Here is a 17,583-nt window from a genome sequence, read left to right as displayed (position 1 = left end):
CCAGGCCTGTGGGAGAAGGGAGCATGGTCCAGCCTCAAACCAATTGTGTAGTGGGAGGGGGCACAGGTTGGCCCCTCAGGAAGAAGGGGATGTGGCCCAGTTCCAACCTGGCCAGGCATGGGGGAAAGGGGGCATGGCCTGGCCCCAAACCAGCCATGCAGGAGGAGGCATGTGGCCTGACCTGAAGGAAAAAAGGGGACATTGGCCAGGATGGGACTGGCCAGACAGAAGGAAAGGAGTGTGTCCTGCTCTTCTGAGTGTGTGTTTGGTTTAGCTATTAGGAGAGCCTGTTTCGTTTAGGGGCTATATGACATTATTACTTGCACAGTGCTAGCTAAATAGTGCGACTCCTGCCTGAGAGCCAGATAGATTTGCTAAGCACACACTCAGTCCTAAAGATTACACCAAGTTGTGTGGAGCCAAGGCAGGGCTAGGATCTAGAATGACCTGGATAGACTGGAGAAATGGTCTGCAGTCAGCCCGATGAGAGTCAACAGGGACAAGTGCAACAGCCTGCACTTGTGACAAACAATTGCATGCACAAATGCAGACTGGGGAATGATTGGCTAGGCTGCAATAGTGCAGAGAAGGACCTGGAATTACAGGAGACCAGGGCTGTCAAAGGTATGGCTTGCAGACAGGATCTGGCCCACGAAGCCCCTATCACCCAGCTCACAGTACTGCCCCTTGATCTAAGCGGGCCCTGCAGCGTGGACCAGACGAGTGACCACAGGCAGGGCCCAGGATACACCAGCTCTGGGATCCATGCTACATGTAGTGTCTGCCCTGGCCAATTCTGGACTGTGCCACACACAATGCCCACCCCCTGGCCAGTCCAGGACACATACCACATGCAGCACCCACTCCAGCTGGTCTGTGACCCATGCTGCATATGGCAGGTACAGGCATGTCATGCTGTGCATATCCCAGACCAGCTGGAGCAGGCACTACGTGCTGCAAAATCCCAGACCAGAGGCATATGCAGTGCAGATCACAGATTGGCTGAAACAGGTGCCATGTGTGGCTCATGTTCCAGAACCGGCACTGCAGGCACTGGCTCCAGCTTGGGGATCCATGGGCCTGATCTGCCCCATGCTCTAGCCCCATGGCACTCATCCAGCTCACAGGGTTAAATGAGTTTGACACCCCTGCAGTAGACCGTAAGCTGAACCTAAAACATGGTTGTCACGGCAGGGTCCTCGCAGAGGGCCGTGATCTCCTTGAGGTCCCTCATTCCGTGTCAGGCCGGCCCAAGACACCCTCTAATTCCCGCCCGCCACGTCTTGTTGGTCAATATAATGTTGGGAGGCTGCCTTGTGTCTTCCCTGGGCATGGCTACTCGGGACCTCTGTCCCCGCGGTTCTTCCGGACCCCCTGGGGGTCTCCCGATACGGTGGGTGTTCCTCAGATACCCTAGCCTTATGGGCTATGCGTGGCTCCTACCAACCCCTAATACCACGCCCCAAGCCTCGCAGATGTAATAGACGTTGTCCGGTCTATACGCCCGCTTCCCGGGCCTCCTCTCTAATGTGGCCCACTCTGGGCTCCCTCTCTCGTGCCCAGCCTCTTGCTGGAACTCTCGTCTTGCCCACTCTGGGCCTCCCCTGCCGGTGTGGTTCCGCTCAGGGACTCTCTAGCAGGCCTCCGGTCCTATGGGCCAACTGCACGGGCACCCTCTCTGACCCTGGCTCACCGCGCTGCTACTCCCTGTCTTCTCGGGGCAACCGCAGCACCCTGCCTCAGTCTGAGGGGTGTTACCACACTAGCCTGCGGCCGGGCTCGCTATACCCGTCTCAGGCTTCTCAGTAATTGCCCCTCTCTCTAGGGCTCCTCAGTATGGCGCTCCCCCCTCTTTGGGGCTCACCGCGCCCCCCATGGGGCTTCTCAATCAGATTGCCCCTCTTCCTGAGGCCAGGGTCTATGTTCCCCCACACGCAATCCGGGGTCTAGGTCCCCGTCTGCAACCTACGGGTTGCGCCCGCGACCCACTGGCCGCGTTCCTCGCCGCCAGTTGCGCCTTCCCTGGCACTATGAAAATAATGCGCCCTCTTGGCGCTAGGGCACCCCACACTCTCTGGGGTCCCGGTGATTGAGGCCTCCTCCAACCCCTACAGCCTCACCCAAGCCTCCGGGTGTAATAACAGAGCCAAACAAACTCAAGCCTCCTGGCTAAACCTTTAGTGCCCAATCCTCTGAGGGCTATCATGAGCTGTACTTGCCCCTTTGGGCTTCTCCCCATATCTCGGCTGAGGGAGCTCCTGCCTCTCCAGCTGCTGGCAGAGAACTGCCAGCCTGGCCTCAGCCCTGGGCTTTATAAGGGCCAGGCCCTGCCTCCTACAGGCAGCTGGTTCCCCTTGGTTGCTCCGGCAGCCCGCAGCTGCGCTCATTACCTGAGCAACTCTCAGCTGGACTCGTTATGTCAGGCCAGGGCGCGCTCACTTGCTCCCTGGCAGTTTCTCCTTTCTAGGAGCAGGGGCACTGAGGTGCCCTGCAACAGTGGTCTTGTTGCAACAAATGCCAACAGCATCCTGGGTTGTATTAACAGGAGTATCACTTGCAAATCAAGGACACTGATTCTCCCACTCTATTTAGCACGAGTGAGGCTTCACCTGGATTACTGTGTCCAGTTTTGAGCCCTACACTTCAAGAAGGATGTGAAAGATTGGAAACAGTCCAGTACAGAGCAACAAAAACAATCAAGGACCTGGGAAACACAACTTGTGAAAGAAGGTTTGAAGAACTAGGGTTATTTAATCTGAAGAAGAGAACACTTATTGTCATCATTGGCAATCCCTCACAGTCGAGGCTAATTGTCTTCCACGATTGCCTTACCTGAGGGTCAAAAGATGGCTAACAAGACCAATCCAGGATTGGCGGATTTTACTTCAATTTGGGTATGTGTTTCCATGTGGGGTGGGTGGCTCTGGATTCTTGATTTGGTAGAGAAAACTAGGGGGGGTTTGATATCAGTCTTCAAATACCTGAAGGATGATTATAGAGAAGACAGAGGTGGGATCATAGAGAAGACAGATTCCTTTGTGGCTGTAAGGGACAGGACTAGGAATAATGGCCTCAAACTGCAGCAAAGGAAATTTAGGCTGGAGATTAGGAGGAACTTTCTGACTCTGAGGGTGGTCAAGCATTGGAAGAGGCTACCTAGAGAAATTGTGCCTTGAGCATGAGGAGTAGTTGATCTCATGAGATCCCTTCTAGCGCAATGTTTCTATGACCCTATGACCATTTTTCAGACTCTTTTAGGCTTTGCTTATACAAGAAGGTTGTGCTGATTTAACTAAGTCACTCAGCCCCCTTGTGTGGGCTCTGCTTTGAGTGCCTGCTTTGAGAGCTACTGTCAGTAAGAAAGCGGCTAAACTGATTTCTGAACACAGTTAGTTCAGCCAGTACAGGTCTCTCATGTAGACAAAAATAGTGCTACATACTGGCCAGGGTTACAAGGCTTCTGAGGCAGCATCTGAAACTTCTGGAAAGGGAGAGCACTTAATTTTACTGAACAGCAACTTCCTAATTAATGAGAAGTGACAGTTGTCTTCAAGGCCAACGGGTCCTCCTCCCCATTTGGAAGATGGATGGATGGATGAAAACAGAGAAGGGTGTTTGATTAGAGCACAGGACTGGGAACTAAAAGGCATAGGCAGTTCTCAGCCAAGCCACAGTAGGCCTCACACTCTGCTCCAGCTTCTTTCCCCCTCTCCTATGAGGGACCGCACACCCGGATAACTCACTCCCTGGGAACTCACTGCCACAGCTGCCATTGACTGCACTAAGAGAAGGAGGTCAATGCCCCAATAACTTCCCTTCATTTCAATGGGAATTACACATGCCCAGAACTTCTCAGGCTCCAGACAGGCTGCAGCATCTTGACAAAATCTGGGGGAGTTTAGGAGGATTTCTCCATCTTTAATATATGCAGGGCCAGATTATTGCATAGGCAAACTAGGCACATGCATAGGACCCTGAGCTGCGGAGAGACCCAGTCCTTCCCTCCGCAGCTGCAGCACAAATGACCCTGTCTGCCTCCCTTCTCTCCCCTACCCCTCACCTCCACTGGCCTCGCTGCTACCATGGCTGCTTCCTAGCAGCAGCTCTGAGCCCTGCTCCCTGCAGGCAGCAGCGCCAGGGTAGTGAGGGGGGTCTCGAGCAGCCTGAGGCCCACGCGTTTGATTGGTTAGGGCCCACTAAAGGGTTAATCTGGCCCTGATTATATGAAATTTCTTGCCAGAACTATTTCAGGGATGTAGGTTATAGCCATGTTGGGCTAAGGACATACGCAGACAAGTTTATTTGGGTAAATACGGTATCTTTTATTAGACCAACTATTTAAGTTGGTCTAAGAAAAGGCATTGGATTTGCCACGCCTATTGCATTATTTAACAAGTACAATGTAACTCATTTTCATTTACAAGATTTAGTGACAAACAGAGGTAAATCAAAAGCCAGAGCACAATTACTGATTCTTATAAATAAAGCATATTATATTGGCTTTCCAAACGGAGACACTGTGCATTCTAAACAACCAGGTTCCACAAACACTTAAAGCATCTTATACACTACAGGAAGTCCTCGACTTACAACGTTTCGAGTTACAATGTTTCGCACTTACAACGTTTATAAATTGATACCGTTTCAACTTTCTGACGTCATTTTCGACTTTACCACCCTTGATCCGATGCAACCAGTGAACAAGTTCGCTGCATCGCTCATCTCCCTGGAGAACATCTGTCCAAACTTCCTTGGACGCTTTCTTTAAGAAAGCAGACAAAAGTCTAGAAAAACCTGCAGCCAAGACTCCTGAGAAGACTCCAGCCAAGAACTGGTCCTCCCAGTGCTAGGACATGCAGACAATTCCTCCAAATTTGCAAATAAAAGTACCAAATTCAATTCGTTCTTATTTGTTGGCTCAGATTGTTCATAAGTGTTCAGACAATGGTATTTGTAAAACAGTCATAATTCCCAGAAGTTCTGTGTATTTTTGATGAATGATTGATTATCTGAACTGTTAGTATTGATTAAGACAGGGGTTTTCAACCTTTTTTGAGGAGTGTACCCCTTATGATGGGTACCCCCTTCTGGATGTGGAGCTAGTGGGGGGCCCCCTACGGACCAGTCGATGAGCAGAGTGGGTGGTCCCCTGGCAGCCAAATGCAAAGCAGTGTAGTGGCAGCAGTGTACAGTGGTACATGGCAGCAGCACTCCACATAGCCCCTAGGGCCTTCCCAAGTACCCCCAGGGGTACGTGTAACCCCAGTTGACAACCTCTGGATTAAGATATTTCATTCACTGCACGGAATCAATGCCAGCTGATCGCTCAGATAATGTAAGCAAAAAATAGCCAATAGTAAAAAAAACACAACTCAGCAAATTCTTGTAGATAATAAATAAATGTGAAGTAATTAAGTACTTGTTTGAAAATGATCTAGTAAACTGGAAAAAGAGTCTATATTTTTCACCCAGTTCTAAAACCAGCCTACATCATCTTAATCAGTCTTCTTTCAGGACTCCAACAAGTAATAGTAATTAAAGATCAAATTTTGCTCTTGGTTACACTTGAAAATAAGTGTCACTTCATAGGAGAATTTGATTTTAAAGAAAAATTTGATCTTAGAAACTACAGTTATTGACATCAGTATTATTCAGCAGAAAATTCCATTCATCATGGAACGTCTTAGGTTGTAATATTTAACACAACTGTTTTATAAAACTGTCTTGTTCTCCTTTCATTCTTCCACCAGCATTACTATAAATTGATAATAACAAAGCATGCTGAACTAGAGTTGGCAAAGCAGGAAAACAATGCATTTTCTTAGTTAATCTACTGAATAGAGGGAACCTGAGCATTAAATCCCACTGTTGTTATTTGCTAAATCTACCATAAAGGCTAAGCTGCACTTTAGTTTTGGACAACCTCATTGAACAGTGCAAGGGCCAAGAGATCCCATGCAGTAAGAACTATCAGCAGGTGTTTGCTAATAGACAGAAGAATCAAAAAAAGATTTTGTCATTTCAGCAATGCAGCTGCATAAAAGGCTCACATTGGATTGAGATCTAAGTTTGTACTTCCCCAGTATTTTTCCCTGCCGTACATTTAAAGAAAATAGACAGAAATTATTTAAAAATTAAATATAAAGCAAAGCCAAGAAAAACATTGAAGTTTCCATATTTATTAAAAAATCTAACCTCAGCCTTGGATGATCTAAAGCTTTATTACCCTGGACCAAGTTCAAAGCAGTCTAGAGCAAAATTAGAGCCCAGATGGTGGCTTGTCTACTGCACCTACTTGGGGGAGAGAGGGAGCGTAAAGCACTCCACCAGGAGCTACACAGGCTGCGGGGTAGATGAAGCTTCTGCAAAGCCACTGCTGCCCGTCCTGCATTGGTGAGGGTATGGGTGTGCAGGGATGGGTGGCAAGCACTGTATTCACTTCTCTCCCCAGAGTGAGGGCCACACTTGCTGTATTATACAACTGAGGTGAAGCTTGGAGGCTAATGACAGGGTGTGTGCTTTCTCATCATGGTCAAGAAATATCTCCTGTTACTATCCATTTATTTTTTCACAAAAGTAATAACAAGCTGTTGAGGGCATGTAACTCATCTGGAACCAGTCATTCCACTGCATATTAACAGTGATCATAAATCAATACTATCTGCATCTCTCTCAGGTACTTATGGCTCCTATTACTTATTATTGACATTACTATCACACTTAGGATCCCTAGTCATGGACCAAATGTCCATTGTGCCAGACACTGAACAACAGAGAACAAAATGGTGTTCCCTGCCCCAAGGGCAGTGGCCAATAAAGCATGAAAGCGCTTGTTTGAAAGTCTAACAAGTGAACCATGGAGGCTAGCAAAATGGGCTGATCTGAGGCAGGAGCCAACTTCTCAATGTTGAATGAGATCTGATGTGTAGGATAGGACAAGCACCTTAGATGTGATGAAGGAAGCCAGTGGTTGGATGGAAAGAGGCAGACATGGTCAAAGTGATGGCCTAGCAGAACGATCACTGCAGCTGCATTCTAAATGCTGGAGAAAAGGATGCTGCAATAACCTAAACTAATCTAACTAAATGCTGAGATGCATTTTTGCTTTGTACATGGCTAGAAAAAGGCTGTATTTTAGAGATGTTATGCAAAAGGAATCTGCAAGATTAAAATTTATTCTAGATTTAGATGTAATCTACCTTGATATGGGAACCAGGCAAAAAACACAGTAGGTTATTCGTCTAAGTGATTCTTGTCTACAGTGATCAATCGATCATGTGAGAAATGTATCTGGTAAGCTCATTCCAGTGCTCACTGAGTTGGAAATCCACCAGACATATTTACAACTAACTGGGTGTGTCTACTTGAGACGCCCACTGCCCATTGGACTGATTCTACTGCGCATTAGCATGGCTGGCAGAAACTATGCTAATGCGCAGTAGATTAGTCCCATGGGCCTTTAATGTTGTTGTGCTGCTGTCTGCCCCGCCATTCTCCCCAATCCTCAGTGGCTAAACTACATGTGGGCCATTAAGTCTGGTACTTCTTTCAAGCTACCATAATCTGGTCTCTTAGCTCAGGCAGCAGGGGCATGTGCTTTCAGACCCAGGTTCAGTCTCCTAGACTTTCCTAGCAGGATCTATACAGGATTGTCGTGTAGAGGCAGAGAAATGAGAATAAGTCAGAAATTAGGTTTTGTACTGCACTCATTGTACGTGAAAGATACTGTATGTTTTGTGTTGTTTTTTTTCTACAGCTTAATGTCTGGGCTAGCAGCCCTGGATGCAAAGACCTCTAGTCGATTAGGCATCATAACCGTCACTTATTATCTGTGGACAACATTTGTGGCTGTGATTGTGGGAATAATTATGGTCTCCATCATCCATCCTGGTGGGGCAGCACAGAAGCAGAACACTGAAGAGAGTGGAAAGCCAATTATGAGCTCTGCAGATGCCTTGCTAGACTTAATTCGGTAACTACATTCATTCTTACTGCTTTCTGAAGGTAACATTTTGCACTTTACATATCTACATGAGGAATTATGGTTTAAGGATATGTTTTGAAGTCTGTGATGATCCTTTTGGGGAATACAGAAAAAAACCTTGATTTAAAGCGGATGTCTCAAAATAAGATTCTAAATGTAAATAAGGAGCTTTTATTCCTCTTTTTGCATGGTATTAGTACAAGGACACACCCACTGTAACTGGTAGGCTACGAACATTAAAACAAAAAAGGAAGTCTTTTTTCCAGAGTTTGTAATTAGTTAGTTGAATTCACTGCCACGGGACATTAATGAGGCCAAAAACTTAGAAGGAATTTTTTTAAAGGGATTTTAGAAAATTTTTTGGAAAACAAGAAGAGCTGCAATGATGTTAGCCAGGATACCAACGTTTTATTAGATACAAACCTCCATATTTCAGGGTTGTACCTCTGATTCTCAGAGACAACAATTACTAATGGCCACTGTCAGAGAGAGGAAATGATCCTTATGGAACACCCCTATAGTCATAGGTAGTAGTTGTTCTGATTTTCTTCCATACCAGAATCAATAAGCAGAGCTGAGTGTGCTTTACTGGCCTCTATCGGAGTGTTCCACTCAAAATCAACATTTGGTGGATAGCACAGACAAGTTAGTTTCATTGGGTAGGACAAAAGTGTGCCACAGCTTCAGATATTCTGATAGAAAGTCCACATGTTGTTTCATTTGATATCCAGATAACCTGGAAAACTCATACCATGCCACTGTGCCAGAGGGTCCAGCATGAGCGTGTGGGCAATGGAAGGAAGGCCACTCTAGAGATTAACACATTAAACTTTGAAAATGTTTCTCTCTCAAAGTCAGAGGGACTGATCTCACAAGCTCTCAGTACTCTGATCTGTTATTGGTTTCATTGGGACCCCTGTGCACCGTGTGCTGGGAAAACAGGGCCCTAAGTTTGCCTCTCTTCCTCCTCCTGGTTGCAGCTAGCTGATTGTCTGAAACTTACTTTCCTATTTGTTTGTCTCTTCATTTTTACTATATTATTATGCTTTAGATGGCCCCATGATGGGTCGGCTTCCCTGTTCCCCAGTAAGGGGGCAGTACTATTCAATTTGACCAAAAGAGAGCAAAGGGAAGAAAAACTGCATGTCCCACAGGCATATATCACCTTCTACTCTCTTCAGGAGCAAGAAGGGACATGCTACTGCTCACAGGAATGTTTGGATTTAGCAAGACAGGACATGGCCTGCCAGAAAGAAATATGTTCTCCAAAACCTATACACCCAAGGAGAACAAGCCAAGACCACCCCAAGCAGTCTTAACTTTTATCCTTTCCTGCACAAAGGACTGCCGGAGACGCTGGTATTGATTTGGGGTCATGGTTCCTTGAGGAGCTCTGAATACCTAGAGGAGGAGTCAATAACTCGTGTAATATTATACACTTGTGGTAAGGATGTCACCTCTGTAAGGCTGTCTACATGGCACAATGCAGGGCTGTGCAGAGGCACCCAAGGGAGCATAGCTACTGAAAGCAGTGTAGCTGTTACAGGGGCAAGCCACACAAGCTAAATTAGCCTCTGAAAATCTAACTAGTCCAACTAGGACACTCAACAAATGCAAGCTGTACTGCCTCAGGAATGTGAACTTGCTTGCTCAGATTTACCTCATGTGTCATATCTACTCATATACACACGCACCCTTTCCCCCAAAATCAGCCTTCCAAAACTGGAGTGTGTGTCTTTAGTGGGGAAGCTCATTTTTTGTTGCTGGGATAGAAGCATGCAGACACTGCACTAAAATGGCTGCCACTTCTCCCTGAGTCAGCAAGCAGCAGAGGCAGAACCCTGGGGTAACACCCTCGTAGCTCCTGGTGAGCCAGTAGCTTTTGGTTAAAGAGCCATTAAGCTGCCCGAGGGGTAAATGAGCTGTTACATGATAGGCTCTGGTCTTTCCTCTATTGCAGGTTGACCAAAACTGAGACTGAGCCATTGAGGCTAATAGTCTTTGCCCCTAATGACTCTGAAGTGCTTGATGACAGGGAACCATCTAAAATTATTACCTTCCTGCATGCACGGGTTACACAAATGTCTTCATAGAGACACAGACAAGGTTCTTTGGGTAAATCCAATATCTTTTATTAGACCAACTCAAATAGTTGGAAAAATTCTTCTTTGCAAGCTTTCAGGTACAAATACCCTTCGTCAGGCTGAGGAAGCGTCTGCAGTTGGTCTGTGCTCCAACTATTTGAGTTGATCTAATAAAAGATATCGGATTTACCCAAAGAACCTTGTCTGCCTATGTCCTTCAACCAACATGGCTACAGCCTATACCCCTTCATACAGAAACAGCATTCAGAAAACCAGGACACTGCAGAGTCATAACACATTATTATAGAGCTCCTTACTAGCAGCAAAACCTTTAGTTGGGGCAGCTGCTGCTGTGCAGATCCGACTCTGGAGTTATGGCATAACAGGTTGTTAAATCCCAATGTACCATTCTTACAGCTACTTTTTAGATGAGAACGACCTTTTTAGAAATCTGATTTTCATTCTCTGCTTTCTGTATCTCCACCCCAAATATAATCCCATTTATTAACAGGAAGATGAGTAATAAAACAATGGCAGAGACTTGGTCTTCCTGTTTGCTACATGCTACGGGTAAAATTCTGCTTCTATTGAAGTCGGTTGCAAACTCCTGTGTGTCTGGGAGGAAATCTGGATTAAATGTGATGATGTATCTGCTGGTTTGAGCTAGAAAAGCTGATCCTTTAGCTCAATGGTAAATCTCACCCATTCACAGCTGGAAACCATCTTTGTAGTCCCAGATAGGTTTATCTTCTGAATTCAATAATTTCCTCTCAATTTATCAGTTGCATGTGTGCACAGAAGGTCCCACAGGAAACATCTGGTATTCTGTGAATAAGAAATGTTAGATGAATAAATAGTGGAGCTAATCTGTGACAGAATTGTGGGTTTGATGTTGGTCTGGTGAGACACCAACATGTCCTGATTGACTGGACTGGAGCCACTTCAGAACAAGACAGAATGACATTGTTATTACACCACAGTGTCGTGATATATTGGGGGCAGCATTGTGTATTTTTAGCAGAGACTTAATCTCCAAGCCAAGGGCTATAATTTAAAACTAGTTCTGTTCAAATATCTGACATACTTACTGAATTATTAGTGAATATAATCAGCAGTTTCTGCACATTCTTAGGGATATTGTAGACTGAATTCTCATTTCTCATGTGTCTACTCTGTATACACAATTTTATTTCAGGTCATGCTGTTCTTCTTTGTCAGTAATATATCACGCATATATATGCCTGGTCTTTTAACAAATAATGCACAGGCTCAGGAATAATTATGGCCTACAAGTGAAGTTCACAGTTCAACTGTGACATCCTGAATATACATGGCTTCAAGATTTTGTAGATGGTATTTGCCCATTGTACTTGGCAGCTACGTATACAAACCCTCAAACTCATGCATGGCATCATTATGATATAATAAAGATGACATACTGAGATATTCATAACCGATTTACCATGATGCTAACTCATGTTCTTAACATCAGACTCGCAATGGGGCCATTTTTGCCCATATCATCTCCACTAAAGAGAAATGTTACATAATTAAAGTTTGAGTTGGACTTACTCTACAGTATGTTTTAAAAGTGCTCTTGAGAGGTACCAAGAAATTGCACTGTGATCTGCATTCCTTGAATTATCATCTATAGAAGAGTTACCATATGGACAATGATAGCGCAAGCTTTCCTGCTGGTGTTAGATTAGATAACCCTGGAGGTCCCTTCCAGCCATGTAATACTGTGATTCATCAGTTTTTACTGGAGGTCAATTGCTGTTAGTAGTCTCCATGGACATTTGTATTTAACTTTTCTGATAAGACTAGCAAAATATGGTAAAATACTCACCTGAGTTCCAGGGTCCAGTTTAAATTAAACCACTGTTCCTTCTACTTTCACTGGAAAATCCAGTCCCTCTCATTAATTTTGCTTGATTCAATCATATCTATATAAAATCCTTTCAGTATCCTTTCAACTGTATGCATAAGGTTTTGTGTTTAGCATCTTCAGTACTGGGCAAAATGTTTCTTCATGTTACAGGTAAAACAGAGCTTGCCAAATGCATCCCAGTTTTGGGGCCATGCTGCCTTCCATACATGGTACACGTCTACTTCTCTGCTCTCTCTGTCCCTGCAATCTCCTTAGCAGTGATAAATTCCACCCTGTGAGGTGTTTTTTTTTCTGGCCACATTCTTTCATGCCTGCTACATGGATGACAACTTCAGTTGTGTCCAGACGAGCGTGGCCATGCAGTATGTGGTGCCACAGAGACCTCTGCGGCACCACATACTGCAGGTTCAGTTATTCTTCACGGAAGAATAAGGGAGCAGCACGGAGGGTTTTTTTGACCCCTGGATATTCAAGGGTCAAAAAACCCATGGAGAAAAGCAGAGCAGTGCATGCACAGACAGCATGCGCTGCTCAAAAGTGGAACCGGGCTGCCTAGAGCAATGCTGCAGCTGCCAGCCAGGCTCTGCATAGCAGAATTGCCACTGCTGCAATCCCAGGAGGTCCCCAGGACTGCAGGTAAGGCTGCTGGGGCCAGCCCAGTGTTGGCCCCAGCCTTCCTTACCCCACCCAGGGTAATTTGCCACATGCCAGAGCGTGCGTGGCATGGGCGTTCCCCGGAGACAACTAGCGGCGGCGCAAGGCGCGCTGCCCCTAGTTGTCCCCAGAGAACCCAACATCCACACCGCGCATGAACGCAGCCTTGGGGTGCATTCAGTTCTGCAGCCCAGGGCTTCATAGTTTCTGGTGCCCTACACATTTGGATAGTCTTTTCTGGGGACAGGTCTTCCACACACCGTAGCCTTTCTTGTAATGCAGTGCCTACCATGCCTCAGATAATTCTGGTTTTAATCAGAGATTCTATCGAGTTCCCAGAAGCACTGTTCTTACTCAATCTCTTTTGCTCAGTAACATACAAATCTATACTTTGTTCTGTTGTGTATCTGCATATAAAAAAAATCGTTGTCTTTGAAGGGCCTCATGGGGGGGGGGGCACATAGTACCCCTCAAGTTTAACACTTAACCACATATTTTAGCCTTCAAAGGTAAAGGTGTTATATACAACTAGGACTTCCTCCTCCACAATATGCACAAATACTGAGAATTTGATTTTGTCAGTTTTCTTTTCTGGCCCTGTGGCTCCTAGGTACCTCTCAGACCTTTTTCTCCAGTTCCCTGATATATTGCCTGACAACAAAGGGGCAGGTGGAAGTTACAAAATTTCCATGACTATCTGTCCTTTTACTTAGACAATAACTGTGCAGGAAGATCACTTACAGTCATGTCAGTTTACAAATTCTTCAGTTTGGATCTCAAATTCTTGAAAGTCCTGTCTCATTCACCACTTCTGATGCCATGGAGTGATAACTGGGTCTAATAAATGCAGGCACACAATGAGTAACAAGATCTAACAACAGAGAACTTTATTATGGAGCAATAGGCAACCTCTGAGGTCCATTGGCCTCTCTGACTAAGTAGCTATTTAACTGAAAGACCATCTCTCAGTTACTAACTTCCTCAGTCTACTTAGTTAGGGAGCATCTCTAAATTACAACTGCTATCAGTACAAAGGGGTTCTTACAAGCCTGGTTACTAAGACTGGTTATACACTAAACCATTTTTCTGGATCTTTGAATTTCAAGTGAAAGGAACCCACCATAGCTTTGTCAGGATGTTAGTGAACCAGAAACAACATATGAGTACAAGGAGGAAACCTATGGTCTATATCCAGGTCATAGAGTTATTGAGATCTGAATATATTCCCCTCTGAATAATACCTAGTTAATTAATGTTAACAAGACATAGTCTCATAATATGAATTAAGACTTTTTTAAAGTTTGTAATTATTGGACAGACACTGTAGAAATATTACTAACTAAACCCATGGCCTCGTTCTTGTCTTACACTACTGGCAGTATAAGTTATAGGTCCCTAAATGTTATCTGAAAAGCAGTATTGTTTGTGGATGGCTTCAGTAAAGTGAATGCTATTAAAATGTTTCTTTGGTCACTCAGCTAAGACAACTCAAATGTCATCTCCCCTCAATGGAAAAGGCCCTTGGCTTTGTCCTCAGTGGAAGTCTGTATCTTTTTTTTGCTACTTGTCACCTGCCAGTGAAATCCCACTTCCGTTGTACTTCATCACTTTATTAGCTCAGGAAAGAAAGAAGATCAAACATCTTACATTAGACAGACATTCAGAAGAGTAAAGAGGCAAGTGAGTTAGAAGCTGTCAGAGTCCTTTAACATCACTTACGGGGTCAAAAGCTTCTGAATGGTCAAACCTAAATATAGCACACTTGGAATAATTATGTGTTTTCAAAGGGCAAATTCTGCTGTGGCTGTGCAGGCTGTCACTTGTGTCTAAGAAGAACAGAAAAGGCAGGACAAACGCCATTTAATGACTATGTTCATTTCATAATAGCTTGTCTTCTTTCTTCAACTGGAGGGATGGTAGCAGGTGCAGCAGTTGGGATGCAGCTGTAGAGCACAGAGAACTATGCTTTTTAGGATAAAGGAATCATATGGAGTATTTACTGAAGCAATATGGCCATTAGGATTTCTTGACACTTCCTAGATTCCAAAGAAAATGTTTGAAGACTTAGCAAAAGTCACAGAAAATATCTGGATAGAAAAGATTTGACCATGATGTCTTCCCCTCCTTCCATTTTAAAAGAAGAAGAAGGGTTGAATTAAAATGCATGATTCATTTGTCCCAATGATTTTGCTTCCAGATCCAAATTAGAAAGGGTCTTTTTTCTAGTTTGGATGCAGCACTAGAAGACGAAGGTATCACAAAAACAGTTGCTCTCCTAGAATTTCCATCATCAGCCTGATTTGTAATTTGGTTCATTAAAGTCACTCAGAGATATTTAACATATTTACCTAATGGGGGGGGGAGTAGAAAGGGGGGTTGTCAGCAGCAGCAACAGCAGATAGTTTATTATTGCATTAAAGACCCCTGGAGAGGAGTAAATGAGAGACTGAGGGTCTTTAGTTTAAGGAAAAGAGCATAACTGATTTAAGAACCTATAAGTTCATCATGGGGGCACAGAAGGGAATTGGTGAGGTTTTACTCACCAAGGCGCCCCCGGGGGTTGCAAGAAATAGGCATCTAGCTGGGGTCATCTAAACCCAGCACTCTTTCCTGCCTATGCAGGGGGTCGGACTCGATGATCTACTGAGGTCCCTTCCGACCCTAGCATCTATGTATGTATTATGTATTATAAGAAAGGAGTGGAAAGCCATACAAAACAATCTGCATTCATGTTGTGTGCACAGCCCTTTGGGGGAAGGTAAGGTCACAGGTTACCATTGCTATAATGTTCCTTTCTTCCCAATGCCACTATGGCACTGTGCTGAAAATCATCTGTGATGGGGTGTTACCTATACCTTACTCTTGTTATCTTGCGACCTAAGGTCATTTGTATATTATCTACTTAAGTTTGAGGCCTATTGTGGCTCAGGCTTTAGCTTACACCAGGCCTCTCAACTCCAGGTCCCCAGCCTTCCTTGCATTATAGCAGAGCAAAACCAATTAAGATCTGAATTCTACCCATTAGCTATACACCATGCAAGATAATTCACAGGAGTTCAGTACCCAAACCCTAGTGCTGCTCTGGCCTTAAACCTGATCTCTGACCCATACCTTGACTAAACCTTGCATCCTTCAGGGATCTTTAGAAAATCCCACTGGGCCAGCTAGTTCACCCTCCTGCCAGTGCAGGTGCTTTCCTTGATGTAACTCAGCTTGTTTTCCTCCAACATACAATTGCTGGAAGGATCTAAAACAAGGGATTCACAAGGAAAATGTAAGCCTGAGGTTGTGTAGGAGATACTGATGCAGGGTCTTTTTCAATGTAATTTTCTTACTAGGTTCAGACACATGCACATTTTTCTACCTTATCTTTCTTTAATGTTTCGATGCCCCCTCTGAAAGGCATCTTCGGGGGGGGTGTTTTCAATATTTCATACTTACACTATAAGATCTTTGGGACAAAGATCATCTTTTTATTCTATCACTCTAAGGTCCTTATGAAGATCCTTACTACTTTAGTCCTCAAGAGCCGCACAGTCTTTAATAGCTTTAGTCTCACAATGTGTGATGTCTTTGTAAGGTAGGGAAGCTCCGTTATCTTGATTTTACAAGTGGGGAACTGGGACATAAAACAAATGAAGGGCATGTCCCAGGAAGTTTGTGCTTGCACAGTGCATTGCAGACAGGGTCTTTTTCTAGGAGAGCGGCTTTTAGGTATACTGTTATAGAAATTAATAATAATAATAATGACAATCATGATTTAGCCTGGTTCAACAAGCAAGGCTCTTTGGCTAGGCCTTTTCATATTAATTACAACAGATTACCCCACGGGGATTACATGCACTGTGTGCGCAAAGAAATACAAATGAAACCTTACCAGCCATTTTTAGTTATGTAAGTCCAGAAGGGAAAAAATATCTTTTCTTTAAGAATAGTTCAGTCTCTAGGTTTGAAAAAAAACAAACTAAAATGGGCTGCACTTTCTACAATGGTCTCCAGGTTTGTGTAGACAAATTTGGTGATTTAAATATTTTCTGCCTGCCATTGACTGCAGAAGGATTTAATGACAGATCCAGTTTTGCAACCACAAATACATGTAAGTCTGATTGAAGCCCATTAAAAAATGAGTGCAGTGCAATAAAAGGAGTTTCCTTTCTCTCTCTAATATGTAAAGAAGACTTTAATTTTTTTTTTTAAATCTGTGTCTCAAGTGTTTTTCCCTGTTTACTGTAGAAATCTCTGGTGTTGACCTACTCATCTTTTTTGGACTCGAATACCAATGAGGTGGATTCAAGAGTCTGAAAGCAGAGCTATGGTTTTATCACCAGAGAAGCCATTGTCTAGTGAAACTGAGATGTTTTAAACAGTTTAAAAGTCTGTTTAAAACTTCTGTCCAATGGTTGGGCTAAAAGGTCTTTGTCATCTGAAGATGGGGAATGCTCAAATATCAGCTTATTTTGATGTAGCTATCTCATTCCAACTCCCAGTCTCCCAGCAAAAACAACTGCATTAAAACTCAGTAACATTTAAAAAATAGAAAATAAATAAAAGAAGAAATGGGAAGGGCATTAGGAGGAGGATTTTAACCTCCAGAGGATGCCTTGTTACATCCCAAAAGAAGGTTCTTCTAAGTAAGAACCCACTGGTCAGGGGTTGTTACTTAGAATCAGAGAAAAGTACAACTAGAAAGGACCTTGGGAGGTCACCTAATGCTGCTCCATGTGTCTCCTGTGTGCACGTTTCAGAGAAGTGTGTGCACACTTAGAACCTGGAAGACTAGACCAGCTGGCTAGCATCTTGTGCCATTTTTCCAGCTCTCTCCCTCATAAAGTTCCTTTGATCCTGCAGGCATGGTGTTAAAAGACACATGGTTCAATATATCTTCCTAACAGCTGGTGTATACAGCCCAATAAGTTAAATATTAGGAGTACTGTAGAATATATATTAATCTGACAATGTGCATAAAAGTT

At 44.2% G+C, this 17,583-nt stretch overlaps 1 protein-coding gene across 1 annotated transcript in view; it reads left to right on the top strand.

The window, feature by feature from the left end:
• The window catches only part of SLC1A7 (solute carrier family 1 member 7), a 95,589-nt gene that overhangs the window by 28,938 nt on the left and 49,068 nt on the right, over positions 1-17,583 (top strand). Inside the window, exon 3 of the mRNA XM_006259610.4 lies at positions 7,757-7,972. Coding sequence (XP_006259672.3) covers positions 7,757-7,972 — 216 coding nt within the window. The remainder of the gene's footprint in view (positions 1-7,756; positions 7,973-17,583) is intronic.

Source organism: Alligator mississippiensis, chromosome 5 (genome assembly GCF_030867095.1).
Source record: "Alligator mississippiensis isolate rAllMis1 chromosome 5, rAllMis1, whole genome shotgun sequence".
Classification (NCBI taxonomy): Eukaryota; Metazoa; Chordata; order Crocodylia; family Alligatoridae; genus Alligator; species Alligator mississippiensis.
The sequence above is the reverse complement of the archived record's forward strand: the minus strand, read 5'-3'. Positions and strand labels throughout refer to the sequence as shown.